The 21,842-nt window shown below is 47.3% G+C and overlaps 3 protein-coding genes across 4 annotated transcripts; 1 reads left to right on the top strand and 2 right to left on the bottom strand.

The window, feature by feature from the left end:
• Positions 1-385: 385 nt before the first annotated feature.
• Positions 386-10,686, top strand: Il11ra (interleukin 11 receptor subunit alpha). 2 transcript variants are annotated; one of them, XM_076843326.1, is made up of 13 exons: positions 386-463; positions 3,430-3,529; positions 3,747-3,807; positions 4,717-4,886; positions 5,012-5,126; positions 5,265-5,297; positions 5,384-5,550; positions 6,189-6,352; positions 8,255-8,396; positions 8,766-8,885; positions 9,002-9,098; positions 9,350-9,432; positions 10,252-10,686. In XM_076843326.1, the coding sequence occupies exons 2-13, from the start codon at positions 3,430-3,432 to the stop codon at positions 10,266-10,268; spliced, it is 1,269 nt and encodes a 422-aa protein (XP_076699441.1). In that variant the 5' UTR covers positions 386-463; the 3' UTR covers positions 10,269-10,686. The 2 variants fall into 2 exon arrangements, with proteins under 2 accessions (XP_076699441.1, XP_076699442.1); XM_076843327.1 differs by having other exon boundaries at positions 400-463; positions 3,326-3,529.
• Positions 10,687-10,709: 23 nt separating this feature from the next.
• Positions 10,710-12,660, bottom strand: Ccl27 (C-C motif chemokine ligand 27). The gene is given in 5 exon segments (XM_076845869.2): positions 10,710-10,775; positions 10,778-10,868; positions 11,043-11,175; positions 11,316-11,592; positions 12,244-12,660. Coding segments are annotated over 4 exon segments (360 nt in total). The 5' UTR covers positions 11,386-11,592; positions 12,244-12,660.
• A 1,677-nt stretch (positions 12,661-14,337) lies between these two features.
• LOC143392428 (uncharacterized) lies at positions 14,338-15,323 on the bottom strand. The gene is made up of 4 exons (XM_076845868.1): positions 15,272-15,323; positions 14,910-14,977; positions 14,627-14,686; positions 14,338-14,500 (listed from the first exon to the last, which is right to left on the bottom strand). Exons 2-4 carry the CDS (start codon positions 14,954-14,956, stop codon positions 14,344-14,346), a joined length of 264 nt encoding a protein of 87 aa, XP_076701983.1. The 5' UTR covers positions 14,957-14,977; positions 15,272-15,323; the 3' UTR covers positions 14,338-14,343.
• Between the last annotated feature and the right edge of the window lie 6,519 nt (positions 15,324-21,842).

Below are 21,842 nucleotides of genomic sequence, written 5' to 3'. Positions count from 1 at the left end.
AACACCAGCAGAATTTGAAAACCACTGCTCTAAACATCCCTCCTTCCTATCTTATCTGGAACTAGGGGCACCTTCAGCTTCTCCAGTCACCTGCCCAGTGGCTCCTGAGCCCTGAACCTGAGGCCTGCTCTGTGTACAGCCAGAAACGGGAAGGGCCTGAGCACTTTCAAACCTGCTGTCCAGGGGCGAACAGGCCTTTAACTCGAGACCCCAGCAACCCAGTTTCTAAGCCTCGGTCATCGGGATCCTCCTCCATCCCGGGACGGGACAGGAAGTGTCCGGCCGAGGTGGGGGTGGAAGTGATTGGCAGTTGGAGGCTCCAATGGGCCGGGAGTCCCCCCTTATTTCACCTCTCTTCTTCCATTGGTGCCTGGGTGGAGCCGCCCCCACTGCGGGGCCCCGGGCGGGAGGGAGTAGAGGCCGGGGCAGAGGGCGAGGGCGCTGGCGGCGGCTGCCGCGGAAGGTGAGGCCTGGTGGGGTGGCGGGTGTAGACAATGAAGTGTTGCCAGGAGGGGCGGGGCAGGATGGTGTGTAATCTAAAGTGCTGGGGCTTATCGACGGACTGTTAGTGTGTTTGTGTGACTCTGGGGCTATGTCTATGACAATGTCAGTGTGTGAAACTTCGCAACTAATTGACACTTGGTGCAACTGTCAGCTAATGTGACTGCGTGTGTCAGCCCGCATATAGCTGAGACTGCATGTGGTCGTGCAAGTGTGGGATTATGTGTGTATCTGTCAATGTGCAGTTTGGGGTGAGATGGGCTGTGTGTTTGTGTGTAAGAGGGTCTGTGACCACATCAGGGAATGCGTTTTGGGAAGGTCCCTGTGGGGTTTAAAACTGTCTGCCAGGGCTGGGGCTGTAGCTCAGTGGCAGAGTACTGTATGTGTGTGAGAGAGCATGTGTGAGGCACTGGGTTCGATCCTTAGCACCACATAAAAATAAACAAATAAAGGCAAGCTGTCCATCTACAACTAAAAAAAAAAAAAAAAAAAAATTAAAACTGCCAGTGTGAGAGTGGGTGGCTGTTTGTGTGTGCCAATGTGTGACTAGGGGAGCAAGAGTGAGACTTGTGACTATGCGTAGCTACATTGCATTTCCATAGAATTGATGTTCAACTTATCCTGCAGCTTAGACAGACCTATTCCCAGCACACGTGGGTTCCTCTGATTCCTTTGCTCAATTATCTGGGGGTCTGGGCGTGTAACTCAGTGGTAGAACATGTGGACTAGCATATGTGAAGCCCTGGGTTCAATCCCCAACTGCTTGCCTCTCAACCAAAAGAAAGGAGTTTTCATCACTGGTCTATCGCACCTTATTTTCTGTTTCCTTGTATTTCTTTTTCTCACCTTGTGACTATCTTTCTGGAAATAATTATCTCTGCAGTTTTGTTCCTCAGGTGGCTTGAATCTGCTTTTCTAGTTCTGTTGTTATTTGCCGTTTCTTAGTGTTTCTATGCCTGACTCATCTGTTCATCCTGTCCTTTTGATTACCTGGGGGCTGTAATAGTGATGAGATGCTGATACCATTGGTAAAAGCTCCAGGGAGAGATGGCTTAAACTATGAAGAATTGCACAGGGGCACAGTATATGTATGTGTATGTGGGTGTATAGATATGTGTAAATATGTCTGAGTCTGAGTGAGGATGTCTGAGTATATCAGAGTGACTGAATAACTATTTGTGAGTTTGAGGTTAAGTGTGGGTCTTGTATATCTGGCACCAAGGGACCAAAGGCATTTCCTGATGCTGAGGCCCAAAAGTTGAAGGGAAAGGTGAGAAATGGCTGGGACCTCCAGGGGAGGGAGAACTGAACTCTTTGGCCTTTCCCTTATATCCCTCAGCCTGGGGCCTTTCTTCTCTGGAAACACAGCCATCTATTCCCTAAGGAAACATTTGCTGTGGAATGAAAAAGAGTGAGAGCATGAGCTTGTGTCTGTTTTTTTGTTTGATTGTGTCCATGTGTGTTCAAAGGATTGTCTTTTTATTAACTATACCCAGTGATTCCCATGCATGAATGTAGCTATGTGTGACTGGGTGAAAACACAAGGATTTTCTCACTGACAGGGACATAAGCATAAGCAATTCTCCTCTCCTTGCTGGTCCTGGCTGCATCTGTGGCTTCCTTTCCAGTCTGGGGGGAGGCCTCTTCCCTTCCCAGGGCCTCGGTTGGGAGGGGAGAAGGGAAGAGGAGGGAGGAAGGAGGAGGAAGGAGGGGGCCTGGCTAGGGGCGGTTAAGCTTGGGCCCAAAGAGGGGCGGTGCAGGGAAAGAGGGAGGGAATGGTTCTAGGGTCCCAGAACTAAGTGGAGCAGAAGCTTGTGCTGTAGCTGGTAGAAGGACGCCCTGGAGGCCATGGACAGTCAGTTACTGGGATCAGCAAGGTAGGGCAGAGCTAAGCAGGGTAAATGTGGCTGGAGGTGGGGCAGAAGTGAGCCCATTCTATTCTGAAGGGGTCCTTGTTATTTCTCTCTGGCACTCTTGCCTAGGGCTTTCTCCCTATCTACCTTTTCCTCATGGTTTTCTCCTCCTGTTCATCTGCCAACCTAGAACCCTGTCTTCTAGCACTGGCTACTCTCTCTGTACACTCCTTCTTAGACTTCTTGATTTCCTAGAATTCCTTGTTGAGCCCCCATCACTGGCTGGTCCTCATCACTGAGTGATCTCTTGGTGTTATACCCCGCTACTCTGCTGCCGGGCCCTGTCCCTGCAGGCTCCCAACTCCCTCCCCTCTCCGCCACCCTGTCTCCATCTCCATCTGCTGGCTCCTCGCCCGCCCCCAGTCTCTGGCAGCAGCCAGGGCATCTGGATCCGCTTAACTGCAGCCCTAGCCTGCACCCTAGGCCCATCCGGCTTCACAGGCTCAAGACCAACAGGATTTCAAGCCAGGCCCTGCTGAGTGGCCCAAGTAGCCAGAGCAAGAAGCCAGGCCCAGGCTTACAAGGTGTTAAACCCACCATCTTAGCCCCCCACCCCAGGGTGATAGGTTTGCCCCAGGTTAGTTACAGGAAGTGATTAGCTATGGACAGGTGGAAGTGAATGCCAGAATTTCCAACAGCTGGATTGGAGGGGTTAATGGGAGTGGCTGAGCCAGGGCCAGCCCTTGGTGCCAGGGGTGGGCGCCAAGGGCAGTGTTGGGGGGTGGATGTTGGCACTGTCTGTTGCCTCCGGCTTTTGTTCTGGGCCCTAAGCCCAGTACTGAGATGGAGGGTGTGAGGGTGTGTGTGTGTGTGTGTGTGCGTGCGCGTGCAAACAGCTATATGATGAGAAAGGGGAACGCAGGTCAGACCTCCCAATAATTTCTGATAAGCTTACTCTACTTCGTGTTCAGTTTTCCTCCTAGGAAGCCCCAATTCTGAAGTGGAGAGGAAGAATGAGGTTTTAGCTTCCTGTCTTAGGGATGGGGTACTCCTGACCCTGCCTATCTCTCCGCAGATGAGCAGCAGCTGCTCAGGGCTGAGCAAGGTTCTGGTGGCTGTGGCTACAGCCCTGGTGTCTGCTTCCTCCCTCTGCCCCCAGGCCTGGGGACCCCCAGGTGAGAAGAATGCTATTCTGTGACCCCCAGCTCTGACTTGGGACTTGCTACTCTCACTATGGCCCCTTCCCATGCCTAACTTGTAACAATCAGGGTCATGTCTCTACTTTGACCTCTGATCTCTGTCAGATCATTACAAATGCTTTGACCCAAAGCTCCTTACCCTCTCATTCTCACAAAGTGAGGAAAAGTCTCATCTCAGAAATGCCCTCCACAGGGGTCCAGTATGGGCAGCCTGGCAGATCCGTGATGCTGTGTTGCCCTGGAGTGAGTGCTGGGTAAGTGCTTCTGCCCTACCCCGCCTGTTGATCTGACACTTTTTTTTTTTTTTTTGGTGGTACTGGGGATTGAACCAAGGTCCTGTGCATAGTAGGCAAGCACTTTACCACTTAGCTACACTTTCATTCCATTTAAAAATTTTATTTTGAGACAAAAATCTAAGTTGCTGAGGCTGACCTTGAACTTTCGATCCTCCTGTCTCAGTCTCCAGAGTGACTGGGATGGTAGGCATGCAGCACCACACCTGGTTTATGACCCTTTCTTGACCCTGCTCAGTCCTCCTGTTCCCTCCCATCTTTGCCCCCTCGACTCTAATCCTTACCTCTCTGTCCTCACCCTCTGTTATTCAAAAGAAAATGCAACCAACATATATTGAGCAAACCTACTAAGTGTTTGGTCTATTTTAGGCTCTGTGACACAGCAATGTATGAGCCAGGCAAGGATCTTGCCCTCATAGAGTTTACATCCTAGTGGGGAAGACAGACAATAATCAAACAGGAGTCTTCCTAGGTAGCAACACTTGCAGGACAGAAAATCCAAAGAGCATCATTTAGAAGAGGATAACTGAGTGTTTATTTTTTGTTGGTAATCAGGGAAGGTCTCTCAGAGAAGGTGACATTGAAGCTGATTTCTGCCTCTAGGAAGGAGGCAGCCTTGCACAATTTAGGGTAGAAGCATTCCTGGCAGAGGGAACAGCTGGTGCAAAGGATGTGAGATGGGTATGAGCTCAATACTTCTGAGGAACATAAAGAAGAGCAATGTGGCTGGAGTGCAGTGAGTGGAGGGGAGGGAGGTAAAAGCTGGCAAAGGAAAAGAAGGCAAGGGCTGTGTCACAAGGGGCTTGGTAAGCCAGTGGCATGGTCTAACTTACACTTTAAATCTTTGTCATCACCTCATTTCACCTTTAGGACCCCAGTGTCCTGGTTTCGGGACGGAGACTCCAAGCTGCTCCAGGGATCCGATTCTGGGCTGGGGCACCAACTGGTCCTGGCACGGGCAGACAGCACTGATGAGGGCACCTATATCTGCCAGACCCTGGATGGTGCACTTGCAGGCACAGTGATCCTGAAGCTGGGCTGTGAGTTAGGGAGGGTGGAAGTGCTAAGATGTGGGGTTTCTAAGGGAATCAGGACCTGAGCAAGCCCTCTAGGATAGGGAGGAGTAGGGGACTGCTTAGTCTCCAGATGTACCTTCTGTCTCTAGACCCCCCAGCCCGTCCTGTGGTCTCCTGCCAAGCAGCTGACTATGAAAATTTCTCCTGCACTTGGAGTCCCAGCCAGGTCAGCGGTTTACCCACCCGCTACCTCACCTCCTACAGGTGTGTGCGTGTATATGCACTTGGGTGTGCCAGCACAGTGTGGGGATGGAAAGCAGAGAGGGAGGTTTGAGGAAAGCCTCAGAGAGGGCAGAGGACCCTCTTTTCCTTCCTGACCTCAGGTGGTCCCCTCCCTACCAGGAAGAAGACAGTGCCAGGAACTGATGGCCAGAGGTAGGACATGAGGGAAAGGCTTGGGGCTCCAGTTTGCATCCCACAATGGGCATTTCCAAAGCTCAAGATTATATTCTCCCTACTAGGGTGAGTCCATCTACAGGGCCCTGGCCATGCCCACAGGACCCCTTAGGAGCTGCTCGATGTGTGGTCCATGGGGCAGAATTTTGGAGCCAGTACCGGATTAATGTGACTGAGGTGAACCCATTGGGTGCCAGCACACGCTTGCTGGATGTGAGCTTGCAGAATATCTGTGAGTACCTGCCTCTACACTTCTCCTCAGATCCCCACCAGGGAGACCCCAAACAGACTAAGATCCTCCACCCTCAGCTCCAAATAATTCCCATATAGACTCCTTCCACATACAGATGGCCCCTTAGAGACCAAGAAGTCAAAAGGATCAGAGCCCAGAAGGCTTGATTACTTCTGCACACACTCTAAAGGCTGCTGCTATTTATTACTCATAGGTCTTTCCTGCCTAGCCTCAGAGCTGACCCCCTGCATCTAGGCCTTATGCTGAAACAACTGAATCTAATGTCTTTCTTGCCCAAGGAAAGCCCCTGCTGGCCTCTCCTTTTGATCTGTCTGTGGAAGGTGCACTAATACTCTGATAAGAATTTCAGCCAATTCATTTTCCTTGGATAGAAAGAAGAATTTCTTTTTTATTCACTCAACAAACATTTCAAAACCCTACCTCCTGATCTCAGCTTATTTTTTTTTTTAATAAGGATGATAGACAGGGCCTGCCTGAGCCTCATGGATAATCAAATTTAAGATTCCATCCTTCCCTCTTGAAAGCACCTGGCTAGGGTGCTGTTAATCACACAGGAAGTGGTATGGGAGGGATGGGTACCCGTTGCCTAACCTGACTTTGTGTATTATCACCCTCAGTGCGCCCTGACCCACCCCAGGGGTTGCGGGTGGAGTCAGTACCTGGTTACCCGCGACGTCTGCGTGCCAGCTGGACATACCCCACCTCCTGGCCCCGCCAGCCCCACTTCCTGCTCAAGTTCCGGTTGCAGTACCGTCCAGCACAGCATCCAGCCTGGTCCACGGTGAGGCTTGAATCTGTCTCTGGTTTTGTGATACTGTGCGTTCTGCATACCTTCCAGGTGCTAGAAGGTCCCTGAAGACCTGATGCCTCCCTGTACAAAGTGCTCCCTATAGGCCAGGTGTTGTGTTGGATGCTAGGGTTGAAGTTGGGATAACAGAGCCTCTGCCCCGCAGGGCTATAATTATGATGTAAACCTATCTATGGGAAGATAGCAGTGTTTTTTTAAAAAGAACTTTTCTTGGAAGAGAAATACCTTGTACCCAGAGGCATATCCTCATACAAACACTCATACAAATCTGAGAATAGTAGTGAATTCCCACCTCTGAAGATATCAGAGATTGATGTCAGGTCTAGGGAGCAGCAGGATTGGATCATAACCCATTTTTTTTTTCAATTTTCAGTTGTTTATTAGGTCATAATTTTAAGTCCAAAATTACCACACAAAAGGAACAATATTATGAAGCAGTAGAATGTAAGATATATATATAATATTTCAACATTTCCCACAGTACATCTTTTGATATATTCAGTGACATAAAATACAGACATCTATTTAGAAATGCAACTTTAATACTTTTTCTTTTTCTTATTAAAATAATACTAAAAATCCATAATTTTTATGGCATGAATTATTAAGGCCAGACATTTTTCATATATTTCTCTACCATTTGAATTTTACATTTTGATCTCTTATGAAACATATCAACCAGAAAATGAAGAAACTGTTGCTACATAAGGCAACATACCCTTGAAACAGTGAGCAGCATAGACTGATGCTTAATTGAATCAATAGCAAGAACTCCTCCTCCTTCTTTGAATAAATTGCAATGTGGAACACACCTGTAATTTCAGCTACTTGGGAGATTGAGGCAGGAGAATCAGAAGTTTGAGCCCATTCTCTAACAACCCATCAAGAGCCTAAGCAACTTACTGAGACCCTGTTTCAATAAACAAACAAATAACTAAATAAATGGTTGGGAGTATGGCTCAATGATTAATCACCACTGGGTGTAATTTGTGGGTAAAAAAAAGGAAGAAAGAAAGAAATGAAAAGAAAAGAAAAAGAAAAAGATTTGAACCCAATCCACTAAAATGCTTTTAAATTTTCTGAAAGTATACAAATTATATGTTGACATCTTTAGAATCATGACAGATGAAATTCTATTTATTTTAGAAAACTTTTACACAACTGTTTATGAAATTACTGAAAACTCTTTAATATATATTTTATATATTCATTTTATGGGGTACATTATGATAATTCAGTACATCTATATAAGTAGTAGTAATCAGATTATTGTAATAAGTATTTTCATCTCTTTGTTAATGATCTTTATTGTAAATTTATTTATTTATTTGTTTGTTATTTATTGGTGCTAGGGTTAGAACTCAGTGGTACTTAGCCACTGAGCCAAACCTCTAGCCCTCTTTTGTTATTTTACTTAGAGACAGGGTTGCTGAGGCTGCCTTTGAACTCAAAATCTTCCTGCTTCAGTCTGTGAAGTCAGTGGAGGATCATAACCCATTTTTAATGCTGTCTGCCAACTGATCACTGTGCTACATGTTTTACATACATCATCACACTTAGGTATATTCATCCTCATTTCACAAATGAAGATACTGAGGCATAGAGGCCCAAAATTCACCCAGTAAGAGGTTTAGCAAAGATTTGAACCCAGACAGAATGATGCCGCAGCCTATCTAGGTAATCATGACACACTACTGTCTTCCAAACACCAGTGGTAGACTCTACCTCATCAGCTATCCTACATGAGGCCTGGACCACCCCCTACAAGGCTGATAGGACAGGACTGGGAGGAAGGGGAGCTCTTTTCAGACTGTGACTAGTTAAGCTCTGTGCTTATGACCTGGATAATGCACTGAGAAATCATTTTCTCCCCAGGTGGAGCCAGCTGGCTTGGAAGAGGTGATCACTGATGCTGTGGCTGGGCTGCCTCATGCGGTCCGAGTCAGTGCCCGGGATTTTTTGGATGCCGGTACCTGGAGTGCCTGGAGCCCTGAGGTCTGGGGGACTCCCAGTACTGGTGAGGGACAAAGTCAAAGAAAAGGGCAGAGGACCCACCCCAAGTATTTGTCAGCTGTATTGGTTCACTGAAGGCAGCCCAGTGACATACTCCTCACCCATGTAGGCACTGATTGAGATTTTTATCCCATTTCTCAGGCCCTGTGGCCTGCAGCTCTGCCTTAGTTTAAACCCTGCCCCTGGTCTCCATCTCTGTAGTTGCAGGGTCTACTTTTACAAACCAAGTCCCCCAAAGCTGGCCATGCCCTTTCAGGATCTGTCTCCTAAGTGTGACCCAAGTGGTACCCCTAAGTGCAACCCAAGGCCTGGCTCCTGCCCCCACTGTCTGTGCACATTTGTGGACATTTCTTAGGTCTCGCTTTCCCTCAAGGGCCCCTGCCAAAAGAAGTACCTGATGAGAGCCAGCCACAAGTGCAGGTGGAGACAGTAGCTCATGTGGATAGCCCTGCTCTTCCAAGGCCCTCTCTACAGCCAGACCCGCGGCCGCTTGGTGAGTTTGGGTAGATGGACAAAGGTTGTAGAGGACAAAAATTCCTGAGAAAAGGACATACCCCACCTGAGCTTGGTTGGGTTCACTCTCATAGTGGTATATGGTCCCCCCCTCAGATCACAGGGACCCCCTGGAGCAGGTGGCTGTGCTAGTGTCTTTAGGAATCTTTTCTTTCCTGGGACTGGCAGCTGGGGCCCTGGCATTGGGGCTGTGGTAAGTGACTGTCATTGATTCCTCAGTCTAAATCTCCACAGATGATCTGATCCCCAGAGACCACATTCATCCCCAACCTTCATACCTTACCACTTAATCTGTTTTTGAAACTACCTCTCCCCACTCTGACCTCCCACACCCCACTTCATGATTCTCACTGATTCCTCTCCTGACCCTTTACTAACAAACCCTTTTGGAGGAGACTGAGATGCCTCACCATGTCAGGGAGACAGCTGCCTTTTTGTGCCCAGGTTGAGGCTGAGACAGGGTGGGAAGGATGGACCCCAAAAGCCTGAATTCTTGGCCCCAATGATTCCAGTGGACAAGCTTCCAGGTGAGTAGGACCTCCAAATGGTTTAGACTTGATGATGTATGCTCACATTTTGAGAGTGTTTGGTTTAAGAGCCAGATGAGCTGGTAATTTTAAGGGTGCCATAAATCTGAGTTGGATCTCATTCTTCTAGGCTGGGGTTGGCCTTTTCATTCAAGTCTGTTGGCTCAGAAGTGGGTCTGCTCCCTCTCAGGGTACAGAGGATTCTAGATGTTCTCCCCTTCTCATTTTCAGGGTTAATACCTGAGTCTAATGATCAAAGCTAGGTAGCCATCCTTTTTCTTGGGATGTCTTAAATCAGTGCAGTGCTTGGTTTCCTCACTCATTCTTTTTTTTTTTTTTTTTTTTTTTTTAGAGAGAGAGAGAGAGAGAGAGAATTTTAATATTTATTTTTTTAGTTTTCAGCAGACACAACATCTTTGTTTGTATGTGGTGCTGAGGATCGAACCCGGGCTGCACGCATGCCAGGCGAGCGCGCTATCGCTTGAGCCACATCCCCAGCCCTAGAGAGAATATTTTAATATTTTTTAGTTTTCAGTGGACACATCTTTATTTTATTTTTATGTGGTGGTGAGGATCCAACCCAGCACCCCGCACATGCCAGGCGAGCGCGTTACCACTTGAACCACATCCCCAGCCCAACCCTCACTCATTCTTGTGCCTGGGCCTAAAGCTATTTTCTCATGGGTGTTGGGGCTCTCTGAAATGGGCTCCCATATTCCTTCTGAGTGCTGAGCTCAGAACTGGGCTCCGCTCATTCTCAGATGTCTAGACTAAGACCCAGTTCTGCTAGCTCTCCTGATTTGCCTTCTGCTCTTTTAGGTGCTCCAAACCTGTAGAGGACCCAGAAGAACTTCAGCTGATTTCACCCATAAGTCTGTCTTGCTGGTTTGGATGAAGGGACAGATAGAACCAAGCAGGACTGTAGATCCCTTTGGACAGTGCTATCAGCTGGAAGTTCTGTCTGGATCCCATTTCTTTGAAATAGTTAATTCCAAACGTGCCAGCTGAAAGGTGTCAGAACCTCTGACTTCATCCCAGAACTGGAGGTCCACCTGAGGAATGTGCCTGTCTGTGTCCATGTGTGACCATGTGTATGTGAAGTAGGGAGAATGTGTTCTCTGCATGTATGTATGTGTATATGTATGTATGTGCCTGAAGAACATGTGTGGGTCCTTGACTCTTGGCCTTGCCCCTTGCAGGGGCTATGAAGATGCAAAATAAAGAGAACGAGGAGGTTGTTCTATATCACACTCAGATCATTGTCTAATCTTGTTTTATTATTTTAGCTGTTGGGGACTCCAGCCCATTTTCCCTTGTAGCATCAGATTCAGGCAGGGAGCCTTTTCCCTGGGAACCTTTTCCCTTGGCGCTCAAACCACCGAGCCAGGCTGCGGTTCTGGGGATGGATGCAGACACTGCGTCGAGCCAGGTGAAGCCTGGGAAGGAAAAGATCCAAAGCTATGTTCATAGCTTGGGGATGAGGTTAGGGTCCAGGGCTTAGGGATAAGAATCAGATGTGAAAAACCAAGTTGGTATCAGATTTAGCAGTGAGGGATAAAGTTGGGATTGAGGTTAGAATCAGGGGTGTCAAGGGTGGGGTCAGAACTCACACGAAAGCCTGGAGATGACAGTCCCCATCAGCCTCCTGCAGTTCCACCCGAATGACCTTCCTCAGTAGCTTTCTGGAGAGTGGCTGTCTGTGGAGCTGAGTACAGCAGGTAGTGCTGGGTGGCAGTAGCAATGCTATGGGACAATGGGTCCGTGTGTTTAGAAGGATCCAGACCCAGAGCTGCTTCATTACATAGCTGAAGGATGGACTTCCTGGGCCCCTTCCCTTCAGTCCCTTCACCTAGATTCCCAGACTTCTATCCCCAGGTACTTACCTGCTCCAGGATCTGGGCTTAGGAGCAACAATAGCAGCAGGAGGCTGCTGGTGGGCGAGAGCCACTTCATGCTGTTTAGCCTAGCCTAGACACTTTCCTCTCTCTCCTCCTCCTGTCCTACCTTTTATCTGAGTGTATTTTACCTGGGGCACCAGGTGAGTCAGAGACAGGTGAAGATGCAGTGCTTATCTTGTGACACTCCTGAGCTTTAAATTTTGGCCTGTAGACATAGACCCCTTCGTCTTCTAGTAATGCCATTTCCCATGGGCTCCTAAGCCTTGGTGAGAGAAGTAGGGCAGAGGGATAGTGCATGATGTGGGGACTGACATACAGTGACTAACAACAGCTAAGGGTTCACAGTAGCATGTAATGTGAGACATTCATACTCATATATCCATGGCCTCATTCACAGTCACACCTTGGTCACTCAAATAAGCTCACAAAGTCACACTCATGATTGGACAGTCATAGACAAAATCATACAGCCCCAATTAAACTCAAATTCCCACTCCCATATAGTTGTGTTTCCATAATCATCCAATCACACTCACAATCATACTAGCACACATTCGGATGGGGGTATTGTGGGTGGGGTGGGAGCAGAGAGCAGGCCAGCACTAACTTGCCTTCATCTCTGCCTCCCCACTTCCTGTTCTGGCATGTCTGTCTTATCAGAAGTTGATGGGCATGGGTCCCTAAAGCAGGCCCTTCGGGCTGAGGGAGGGATCTTGGCTGGGACCAGACACTTTCAGAGAAGCTGGGAGAAGGCCCTTTTGATAGTTTTGAGAGGACTCTGGGGATGCTGAATAGGGGCTGCTTTCCCCAGGAAGATGAGACAAGGAGGAAAAATAAGGTGATGAGGAGGGGAGGGGAGATAAAAACTCTTTGGTGCCGATGTCAAAACAGTGAAAGGCCCAAGAAATCTTACCTTCCTGGTTTTGCCTAGTTCTGTTGCAGGAATGTCAGCTTGTCAGTAGGGATCTGGACTTCCAGACTCAGCCCCTGGCTTACTGGGAGACATCAGACTCGAAAACAAAATTACATCTCTTTTGTTCTATTTGAATTCCAACCTCTTTCCACTGTGGGCCTAGAGAAACATTACCCGCTTGCCGCCTGGCTCAGTAATACACACTTTTCCAACCCCTACACCTTCTGCCTCCCACCCTATCACTGTAGCCCCTACTGTATTTCCTTCCTATCCTTCTTTCCCAATCCCATACCTAGGCCTTCCTCCTCTTCTCCCTCCCCCCAAAGCAACACTCCTACCCTTCCTCATCTAGTGCTTTCCAGAATGCTGGCAACTACCTAGGGTAGGGCAGGGATGGGGACAGGTTGTTGGGTTAGTGGCCCAGGTCCTTGCAAAATGTCCCATTCACTTCTGATCTTGGGATTTCCACCCTCAAGTCTTGCACTGTATTTGAAACATAAACTGAGTCATAACCCATTAGCCCAGTCCTTATCTGGATGTTTCAGGGTGTTTTCTAGTCTTCTGATTTGGGGACAGTCATTCTCTAAGGGGTAGGTTTTTGGGATAGAGTCACACCTTCTCTGAGCACTGTTTCTGTTATACGACTGCTTCAACAGGAAAGATGTCAGCTCCCAGAGTAGGGACTAGTTCCCCTTCAGGCTGAAAACCTGACCTCTCCTTCTGTCCAGGCTCAGGTGTGAAGGCCCCTCCCTGGAGTTTGTCTCAGGGCTCTTCAGGTCTTCTGACAGTATCTTGGTGAGGTGTAGGCCCAGGACTTGACAGAGCATTCCATATTTGAAGGGATCTCTGATGTAGACATTGTTAAGAAATAGCTTAAGAGCTTTGTTGCTTTCTTCAAAGAGATAACCTAGAGGTGACTCATCTTGAATCTTTGGTACCAGAGACCTTAGGATCCCTCTCTCACTCCCAGTCTGGACTTGTGCCCCAAAGCTTGGGTGTAGCCACTGAAGAACTTCCGAGGAACTTCCCCAAGATCCCCATCATCTTGTCATAAACCTTCTTTATCAGTTGGTTGCCTGTCATACACTTTGTGATCTTTCCTGGACTTGTCAATTCCAGAGAACTTTGGAAGGCAGAAAACAAATACTAGGTGTACACCCGTCTCTCCCCTTTGGCTTTTCCAAAGATCAGGCCAAGTCTGCTGTCGAAGGGGCAGCCCAGGCTGAAAGTCATTGGTCCCACCTAGAAACTGGGCTATCTTTGTAACTTAATGCCCTGGTGTCCTTTCTAATGTTGAGGTTAGTCCCTAACTAAAAGCAGGCTAACATAGTAGTCCTCCACTTTGGGAGTAGTCTCACCACGTTGGGAGTTAGTGGAGCCCAGGTTTATTTGAGCAACACAATACAATGGGATGGCAGGGAGCAGTGGCCCTTGGACTTTACTAGGGAAGTATCAATAACAGCTAGGTGGGTTAATGCTAAGAATATCTAAAATTGGGATCAGCCTGGAAAAGCCAGGTTGGGGTACTAACTGTAGGAAAGGCCTCCAACCCACATCAGTCTCCTGAGGCAGGTTACATGAAGAGGCAGCTTTTGTGAAGAGACAGCTTCTTAGGAATCTACCCCTTCTGTCAGCCTACTTCCTACAACCCTGGCTTAAAGTCTTTTAGATTCATTCCCAGGAAGGGAAGATTCTTCAGATACCCAGCAAAATTCTGGCTAGGGGGAAGGTGGTGACCAAGAGATGGGGCTGTGGGAACATATCAGCATGGGGATGAGGTGGACAGGGAGATCAGGCCAGCGTTATTTACTTCTCTCCATATAAGACTACTGACAGTGAAGGGAGTTTTTTTTTTTTCTTTTTTCTTTTTCTTTTTTGGTGGTGGGGGCACAGAAAAGCAGTCACTTTTGATAGTAACAGGAAGCCTGACTTGATAGGGGCCCCTTAGGCATGGGGGGGTTGATATGGAAAAGCACCCCACTAGGGAGGAAGATCCTGTCGGTATGTAAACAGGTGTGGAGAGGGGCTCCCAGTCCGAATGATGGCATCGAATGGTGGCAGCGGCGGCAGAGTCAGGAAGGCAGTATGGTGGGCTTCGCTTTAAATTTTTAATGCACCGGCTGTCTGGGCAGCGGTGGCAGGGGTGCGGCAGAGGAGGCCACGACCTGAGCGATGGGGAGCAGGGCCCAGGCTGCTCGACAGACAGCTCATCAGGCCCCGCAGAGGCTCCAGCTTCTGCTCTCGGGGGTGTGCAGAGCTGTAGGGCAACCCGATACTGGCATGAGGTGAGGCGGGGGCGCCCAGATTCCCACCCCCCCATCCGTCCTCCGAGACTGAGTCTCCTCCATGCCCCTGGCGGACCCTCGGGATCGCAGCCCCTCACCTCCGCTCCCTGCGCCACATTCGCAGCCAGGGGAAAAAGTAGAAACAGCCCCAGTAGATCCTGTAGAAAGAAGGCAGAACCGGGCCGGGCCGGGCGGGGCGGGGCTGACCCCTCAGACTCCGCCCCCGGACGCCTCGATCTCGAGGGAGGCTCCGCCCCCACAAAGGCGGATCCATTTGTGGCCTACGCCCCTTACGGCCCCGCCCCCCTCCCCCGAGAACGCGCACCCTCCCCCACCCGGAGCCGCCTGATTCCTCCTCCGCAGAACCCCGCCTCCACTCACTCCTCCTCCGCCTCCAGCGCCACCTCGTATCTCCTCAATCCCGACATGTCCTGGGTTCCGAACGTCTCCTGGGGAGAGGCATGATTGGATCAAATATTCCCTAGCCCCAGGTCCCCTTCTCCGTCATTCTTGGGATGAGTCTGATTAAATCGCAGGTAATCTGAAGTAGGTGCCCCGGAAGACAATTGCCACATCGGGACAGGGTGGGATTAAAGATTTGGGAGACACCAGAAGTTAAGGCTTTAAGAGGACAATTATCTTGGGGGTCTGGGACATGTAGAGGGTCAAGGCAAGGGGTTTGGCGATTATGGGGCTGGGAGATTTGGGGACCTTGGGTGAGGGTTTTCAAGGGCTAGGGTCACCTGGAGGGGGGCTGAGGGGTCGGCGCAGCCTAAACTCCCGCCCTCCCTAGCTCCACCCCGGAAACGGACCGTTACCATTACGTCACAGGGACGCTTTTCTACACTAGGGGTGGGGCTTGCCTATCACCCGGAAGGGGCGGAGCCAGAATTTCTCTCAGAGAAGGCCGAATCAATGTTACATTCTGAGGTGGAGTTAGGGTCTGTCATTAAAGGGAGGAATTGAGGATTTTTTTTTTTTTTTTTTTTTAAATGCGGGGCATAGAATCCTCTTAGAGGGATGTCGTCAGATTTTGGAGTTACAGTCCGGGAGGCTGAGGCTTTAGCATCTGGCAGTAATGAAACAGCTTTGGGAATCTGTCCAACAGTTTTCCCAGTCCCCACTACCCCTCCCTGACTTCTGCCATGCCAGTTGCCTTTCTTGCCTACCCTGTTCCCCTTCCTTGGGTGATTCTAGCCTGAGAAGGAATGGGTTCCCTATAGAACCCAGTCTAGAGCAGGCTAGGCTGTGGAAACATATCTGAGTGGTCTTGGCCAAGTCACTTAATGGCCAGATAGATGTACCCCTTCTCTCTTGAGCTGAGACTGATCTTCCTGTGCTTTTCTTTTTCTTTTTATAGACATTCAATCAACAGCTATGTACTGAGTGTCTACTTCATGCAGGCACTGTGCTGAACATGGAGATATAGTGTGAAAGAATACAGGCAGTCTGCACCTTCGAAGAGCCATCATCTGGGGTAGAGCTGGAACAGTCAAAAGAAGACAATTAGATCATTACAATAAATGGAACAGGCTGGCTAGGGAAGATAGAGGATGCTGCACCAGAGTCAAGAAGGGCATTAACCCATTGTAGCAGTTTGGAAATAGCTGCCTCAGATCTCTGACATGCCAGCCAAGGCCCACTACTCACCTACAGTTTGTCTTGGAGGAGCAAAAAAAGAGTCTTATGGCTGGACTGGTTGTATAGGAGAGAATGACCCAAAATAAGCAAGAGGAAAGTTTCCTCAGCTGAAATGGAAGGAATGGATACACTACCCTTTCACCCATTTGACACCTTTATTCTCTCTCATATCCATCTTCCCGAGCCTGCACTACATACAAACAACAGATAGGTTCAACAGTGAATGCCAGGTGACTTTATTGGAAGCACTGCAGTTTGGACATGAAGAGGCTGTGATCTTGCCACACTCACACTCTTGTTCACACATTGGTACTTCTGCTCTGGTTAAGTCAGGTCTGGTGCAGAGCAGCCTGGTCTTTTCTTCTGGTCCTTGGTTCTCCAGGCCAAGGAGATTCTCTTCACTTAGGCAAGGGCTTCCTCTGGTGTTGTCATTGTTTAACATGGGGCTTGCTCTTGGGAAGGAAGGAGAGGCAAAGTCCTGGGTTGGGTAGAATCTTCAATAGGGCCTTGGAAGTTGGAAGCAGGGTTGAGGATTTTGTCTTGGCAAAGAACTACTTCTTCAGTTTCTGAATAATGTGGCACACCCCAGGCTGATCTGGGTGCCCAAAGCTAATGGACCCTCATTATGGTGAACCTGGAGTCAGAGGTCAGAGAGAATGGAGCCCTGGGACCCAGCTTCCTAGAAAGCTTTTTTGTGAGGGGCAAAGACTGGCATTTATCACTGTTTTTTGAGGAGATTAGAACTATGGAATTTCTCAAGTACAAATGGCCCCTGACTCATGATGATTTGACTTAGGAATTTTTCACTTTATAATGGTGCAAAAGCTGCATGCATTCAATATTTCAAATTTAGAAGATTGATTTTTTTTCCTATTCCAGTGATATGTGGTACAATACTCCTTGAGATGCTGGGCAGTGTCAGTGAGTCCCAGCTCCCAGTCATATGATTATGAAGATACATAACTGATGCTCTGCAGTGTACTGTATTGATAAACTATGATGCTTAGACTTAGGATATTTTCAACTTATGATAGGTTTTTAGGGTCATAATCCCAGTGGAAGTTTAGGAGTATATGTAATTGAGTGTCTTTGGTATGTGAGCCCCTTAGGTAACTTTATGCTGAAAGATGAGATGACTCAGGATGGGAACTTGTCACCATAAGGACCAATCATGGTTAGAGGGTTGGGACTTTTAAGTCAGCCAGACCTTGGAAAGGAGAGAGAGGCTGGAGATTGACTTTGGTATGTGGCCAAAAATTCAACCAAGGCTATGTAATGGTATCTCAATAAAAATTGGACACCAAAGCTCACAGAACTTCTTGGTTGACAAACATGTTGATGTGTCAGGAGGGCAATGCATATCTTATGTCCCCAGTGAAAGCACGAAAGCCCTGCATTTGGTATTCTCCCAGACTTTATTCTATGTGTCTCTTCATTTGGACATTACTGACTTACACCCTTTATAAACGTAAATAGCACTTTCTTGAATTTTCTGAGTGAGTTTACTTTTTTTTTTTTTGGATACTGGGGATTGAACCCAGGAGTGCTTTACCATTGAGTTACATCCTCAGCCCTTTTAAAGTTTTATTTCGAGGCAAGTTCTCACTAAGTTGTTTAGGGTCTCCCTAATTTGCTGAGGCTGGCCTCAAACTTGTGATCCACCTGCCTCAGCCTCCCAAGATCCTCCTACCTCAGCCTCCTGAGTTGCTGGGATTACAGGTGTGCGCCACCAGGCCCACAGTCTTGTTAGAGACTTTCCCCCTAAACCTGTGGGGTTTCATGCTGCCGGTGGATGGTTAATGTCAGAATCAAATGCAACATGAGTTAATAGCGAAACACCTTGCTGGATATGCTCCCCTACAGTTTTTTTGCAGAAGATTTTCTTTTTCTTTTTTCAGATATTACAAATTGAATCCAAGGCCTTGCATGCTGAGCTACATAACCATCCCTTTCTTATTTTTAATTTTGAGACTAAGTTGCAGGGACTGGCCTTGAATTTGTGATCCTCCTATCTCAGCCTTCTGAGTAGCTGGGATTACAGGCATTTGCATTGTGCTCAGCCTTTTTTCCTTTTTATAACTCTTCTCTAGCCTCCCTGCACCCATTTCTCACTCTACTTTCAGCTCTAACAATCTCAGCAATCAGCAGTTTGGACACCCTGTGTGTGAGGTTTCATTGTTGTGTCCTTAGAAGTTTTGTGAAGTTGCCCTCTTGGAGGTATTGAACTATGTTTCAAGGCTGGAAGTCAGGAGTAGAGATTTAGTCCCAAGATATAGGAGGTGGTAGAAATGGGAAAGATAGGACATAGCCCATTTCCCACAATCATAGGAGCAGGGTAAGGCTGGAGAAGACCCCCACTCAGATTCTCCAGCTCTGCATAAGCCTATCACAGTGGCTACACATTCATCATCTGAGATCCACTCCACCCTTGGAGAAACAAAGCTAAAGGAAGGCTCTTTGGAAGCAAATCTAGCTCTCTCACATTGTTGACCTCTAGAATTCCTCCTTCCTGGCTTAGCCAGCAGTGTCCCTCTTTCCTATTGATCCAGTTTTCTATGCTCCATGAGAGGAATATCTAGAGGGAAATCTGGCTCCAAACAACCCTTTCTATCACCTCTCCCTACCTTGGGAATTGATAAGAGATTTTTTTTTTTTTCCTTTAGTGGGGAGAACTGAACCCAGGGTCTCACACATACTAAGCAAGTGCTGTGCCACTAAGCTAAGCCCCCACCCTGCTGAAAGGGATTTTTGAGGAGAGGAAAGTAGAGATCAGGGAGACCTGTGAAGCAGGTGGATCAGTTGTTAACCAATGTATCTCAGTCCTGTGAGACAACACACTCATACGTGACAAGTTACACAAAACCTAGGTTTGTTGTGAGCCAGGCCTCTAAGGCTCAGGAGAGCTGCATATTCTCCACTTTTCCTTTTTTCTTTTTCTTTTTTTTTTTTTTTTTTTTTTGTGGTTCTGGGGATTGAACCCAGGGCCTTGTGCATGCAAGGCAAGCTCTCTACCAACTGAACTATATCCCCAGCCCATGTTCTCCACTTTTGCTGCAGCTGAGAGACCTGAAAATCAGCCAACCCTGGAGTTTATACCCACCTTGGAGTTTATAGCTAGCCTATAGTGCTGAAGGACATCCTGTTTCTGAAGGACACCAGAACACAGCCCAGACTGTTTCAACTCCCTCTTATCTCAAGACATTGCATTCCCAGCACATTCTACAGTTATCCTTGAGAATTACAATTGAGAAAACAGGGAGAACTAGATCAGTCCAAGTCCACTTAGAGAATCTACTACGGAGCTACACCCCCAATCCCAGACCACTTTTCTACTCCTTATATTCCTTTAAGGAACTCCTCTCCCATTTCATGTGGACTTGGTAGGGCTACCAACCACAGTGCTCTGGTCTGAGTACCCCGTTCTCTGGACACTATGATAGACTGAAGAACTAATTATATATTTTAAGTATACAGTTAACCAGAGCTTTTAATAAGATTTTAAATTTGGAAAGTAGAAGACAGAGGGCCTTTGCTTTATCTAAATCATTATAAAAATTTAGACAGGAGCTACATTTCTTGCTATTAGAAAAGGATCCATCTATGACAGAGAATCGGTAAGGTAATATATGGAGATAACATTTGAACCCCTGGATCCAACCAGAGCTGGAGATTTAATATCTTTAACAGTTCTGGTTATGTGACATGATAAGCTTAACTTTTTGCCTAAACTTTTGCAATTGAAAGAGCCCTCAATACTATTTATTACATTATTATTTTTATTTTACAAATGAGGAACCAGAGGCCCAGCAAGATTTAATTTCCAAAGGTTTACAAGTGGCAGAGTATTGCATTAGTATTTTGGAGTATTTCTGTGCTATATTACTTATATCCATCTATCCATCGTTTCATCCATCCATCCCATCTATTTATGGACCTGACCATCTTTCAGTGCTAAGACACTGAAGTCAATAATTCTTTTCTCACTAGCCAGCTCCTAATCTGAAACTGGGTCTTGATCAGAGATTGACAAACTTTTTCTGTAAAGATTCAGAAAGTAAATGTTTAAGGTTTTATGGGCAATATGGTCTCTGTGGTAATTGCATAGGTTTACTATTGTACAAAAAGAGGTAGAAGGCTGGATTTGGCCCATGGCTATAATTTACCAATTCCTGGTCTGGATCAATGGGAGGGACATATGTTTGTTGTTTTTTTAATTGGGAATATGAGTAGGGAATGGGAACACATAAAAACCTTGCATTTGTCATTACTAATGTAATAGAAAAGACAGGATTTTTATACTCAACTCTTGTGTTTGAATCTGGCTCTGTGGCTTTGAACACATAAGAAAAACAAGTGTCAGTTTCCTCATCTGTAAAATGTACCTTGTGAGGTAGTACATGTACCTGATGCACAATGGGCACTCAGGAAAGGGTAGGGGCATTTCTCCTCTTTACTCACCACCTTCCATGTATTACCAGTAGGAGGAGACCTCTTTTTTTTTTTTTTTTGTACCAGGGATTGAACTCAGGGCCATTCAACCACTGAGCCACATCCCCAGCCCTGTTTTGTATTTTATTTAGAGACAGGGTTTCACTGAGTTACTTAGCACCTCGCCATTGTTGAGGCTGACTTTGAACCCACAGTCCTCTTGTCTCAGCCTCCTGAGCCACTGGGATCATAGATGTGTGCCACTGTGTCCGGCAGGAGACCTCTTTTTAAGGTTTTTGGAATGCAGTGAGGACAGAGCTCAGTCAGACTTGTTAAATTCAAGAATCCAATTTCTAAGAATAAGATTTCATGTAAGTTATATAGATTAAGCTCCTGGAAACTTTAAAAATAGCCCTTCCCCAACTCTTGCCTGCACTGTTCTAAACTTAAAACCACTCCACTGCCTAACAAAATAAAGGGTTCTGCAGTCAGTGGGCCTCATTAGACCTAGAAGCAATTTAGCCACCCTATTTTATCAAGTTTACCACTCAGTGTATACCTTGATTTCCAAGTGGCTTCTCAACCTATTTCTTCCTAAGACACCTCTTGAGGAGAAGAGGTTTGTCCTTGTGCTCATGACTGTGTGTGTAATCATATATGTGTCTGTTCTCAGATCTGTATTGTGATTATATGCTTAAATGTCTGTGGTGTGTTCTTGATGTAGGGGAGTGATTGACTGTAATTGATTGTGTGCCTGTGTATGTGTGTGGAACATGTGGCTGAGAGCGTTGGCACTTGTGTAATTTGGGTAACTGTTTGTTTTCAGTTCATTCCTTTGTGGAGCGGAACTACACCAGGACCTGCAGGGGGCATCCTCTGCCTGGGGAAAATAGGATGTGGTACTCCAGGCATGGGACCTCAGACTTGTGGGGCCTGCAGAGGGAGTCTAGGTATGGCCCACATGGATATGTAGCTATTAGTCTGTGGAAGGGGGGCCCTGGGCTCTGGAACAGGCTGAGATATCTTGTTCCAGAAAGGAGCTGGAAGTGAGCAAGAAACAAAATGACTCAGCTTTTGAAAGTCCCTGATCTTAGAAAGGGGTCTGTTTCACTTTCCATCCTTCTCCAAATCTTCTGTCCATGTTCAGGGGGTCTCAGCCTAGCCAGAGGGGCAGAGCTTGCCCTGCAATCTAAGTGTGGGTGGAACATTGCACAGAACTTCCGGAGGTGAGATGATGGGACATTA

The sequence above is a fragment of the Callospermophilus lateralis genome, chromosome 2, assembly GCF_048772815.1.
Source record: "Callospermophilus lateralis isolate mCalLat2 chromosome 2, mCalLat2.hap1, whole genome shotgun sequence".
NCBI lineage: Eukaryota > Metazoa > Chordata > Mammalia > Rodentia > Sciuridae > Callospermophilus > Callospermophilus lateralis.
The sequence above is the reverse complement of the archived record's forward strand: the minus strand, read 5'-3'. Positions and strand labels throughout refer to the sequence as shown.

Excerpts from the sequence above, each read along its gene's own strand:
- Il11ra (XM_076843326.1), top strand. The coding sequence starts at position 3,430 with ATGAGCAGCAGCTGCTCAGGGCTGAGCAAGGTTCTGGTGGCTGTGGCT. Across the intron at positions 3,808-4,716 it reads TGCCCTGGAGTGAGTGCTGG|GACCCCAGTGTCCTGGTTTC; the intron begins GTAAGTGCTTCT and ends TTTCACCTTTAG. Across the intron at positions 9,099-9,349 it reads GCCCTGGCATTGGGGCTGTG|GTTGAGGCTGAGACAGGGTG; the intron begins GTAAGTGACTGT and ends TTTTGTGCCCAG.
- LOC143392428 (XM_076845868.1), bottom strand. The coding sequence starts at position 14,956 with ATGTCGGGATTGAGGAGATACGAGGTGGCGCTGGAGGCGGAGGAGGA. Across the intron at positions 14,687-14,909 it reads GCGCTGGAGGCGGAGGAGGA|GATCTACTGGGGCTGTTTCT; the intron begins GTGAGTGGAGGC and ends TTCTTTCTACAG. Across the intron at positions 14,501-14,626 it reads ATGTGGCGCAGGGAGCGGAG|CTCTGCACACCCCCGAGAGC; the intron begins GTGAGGGGCTGC and ends GTTGCCCTACAG.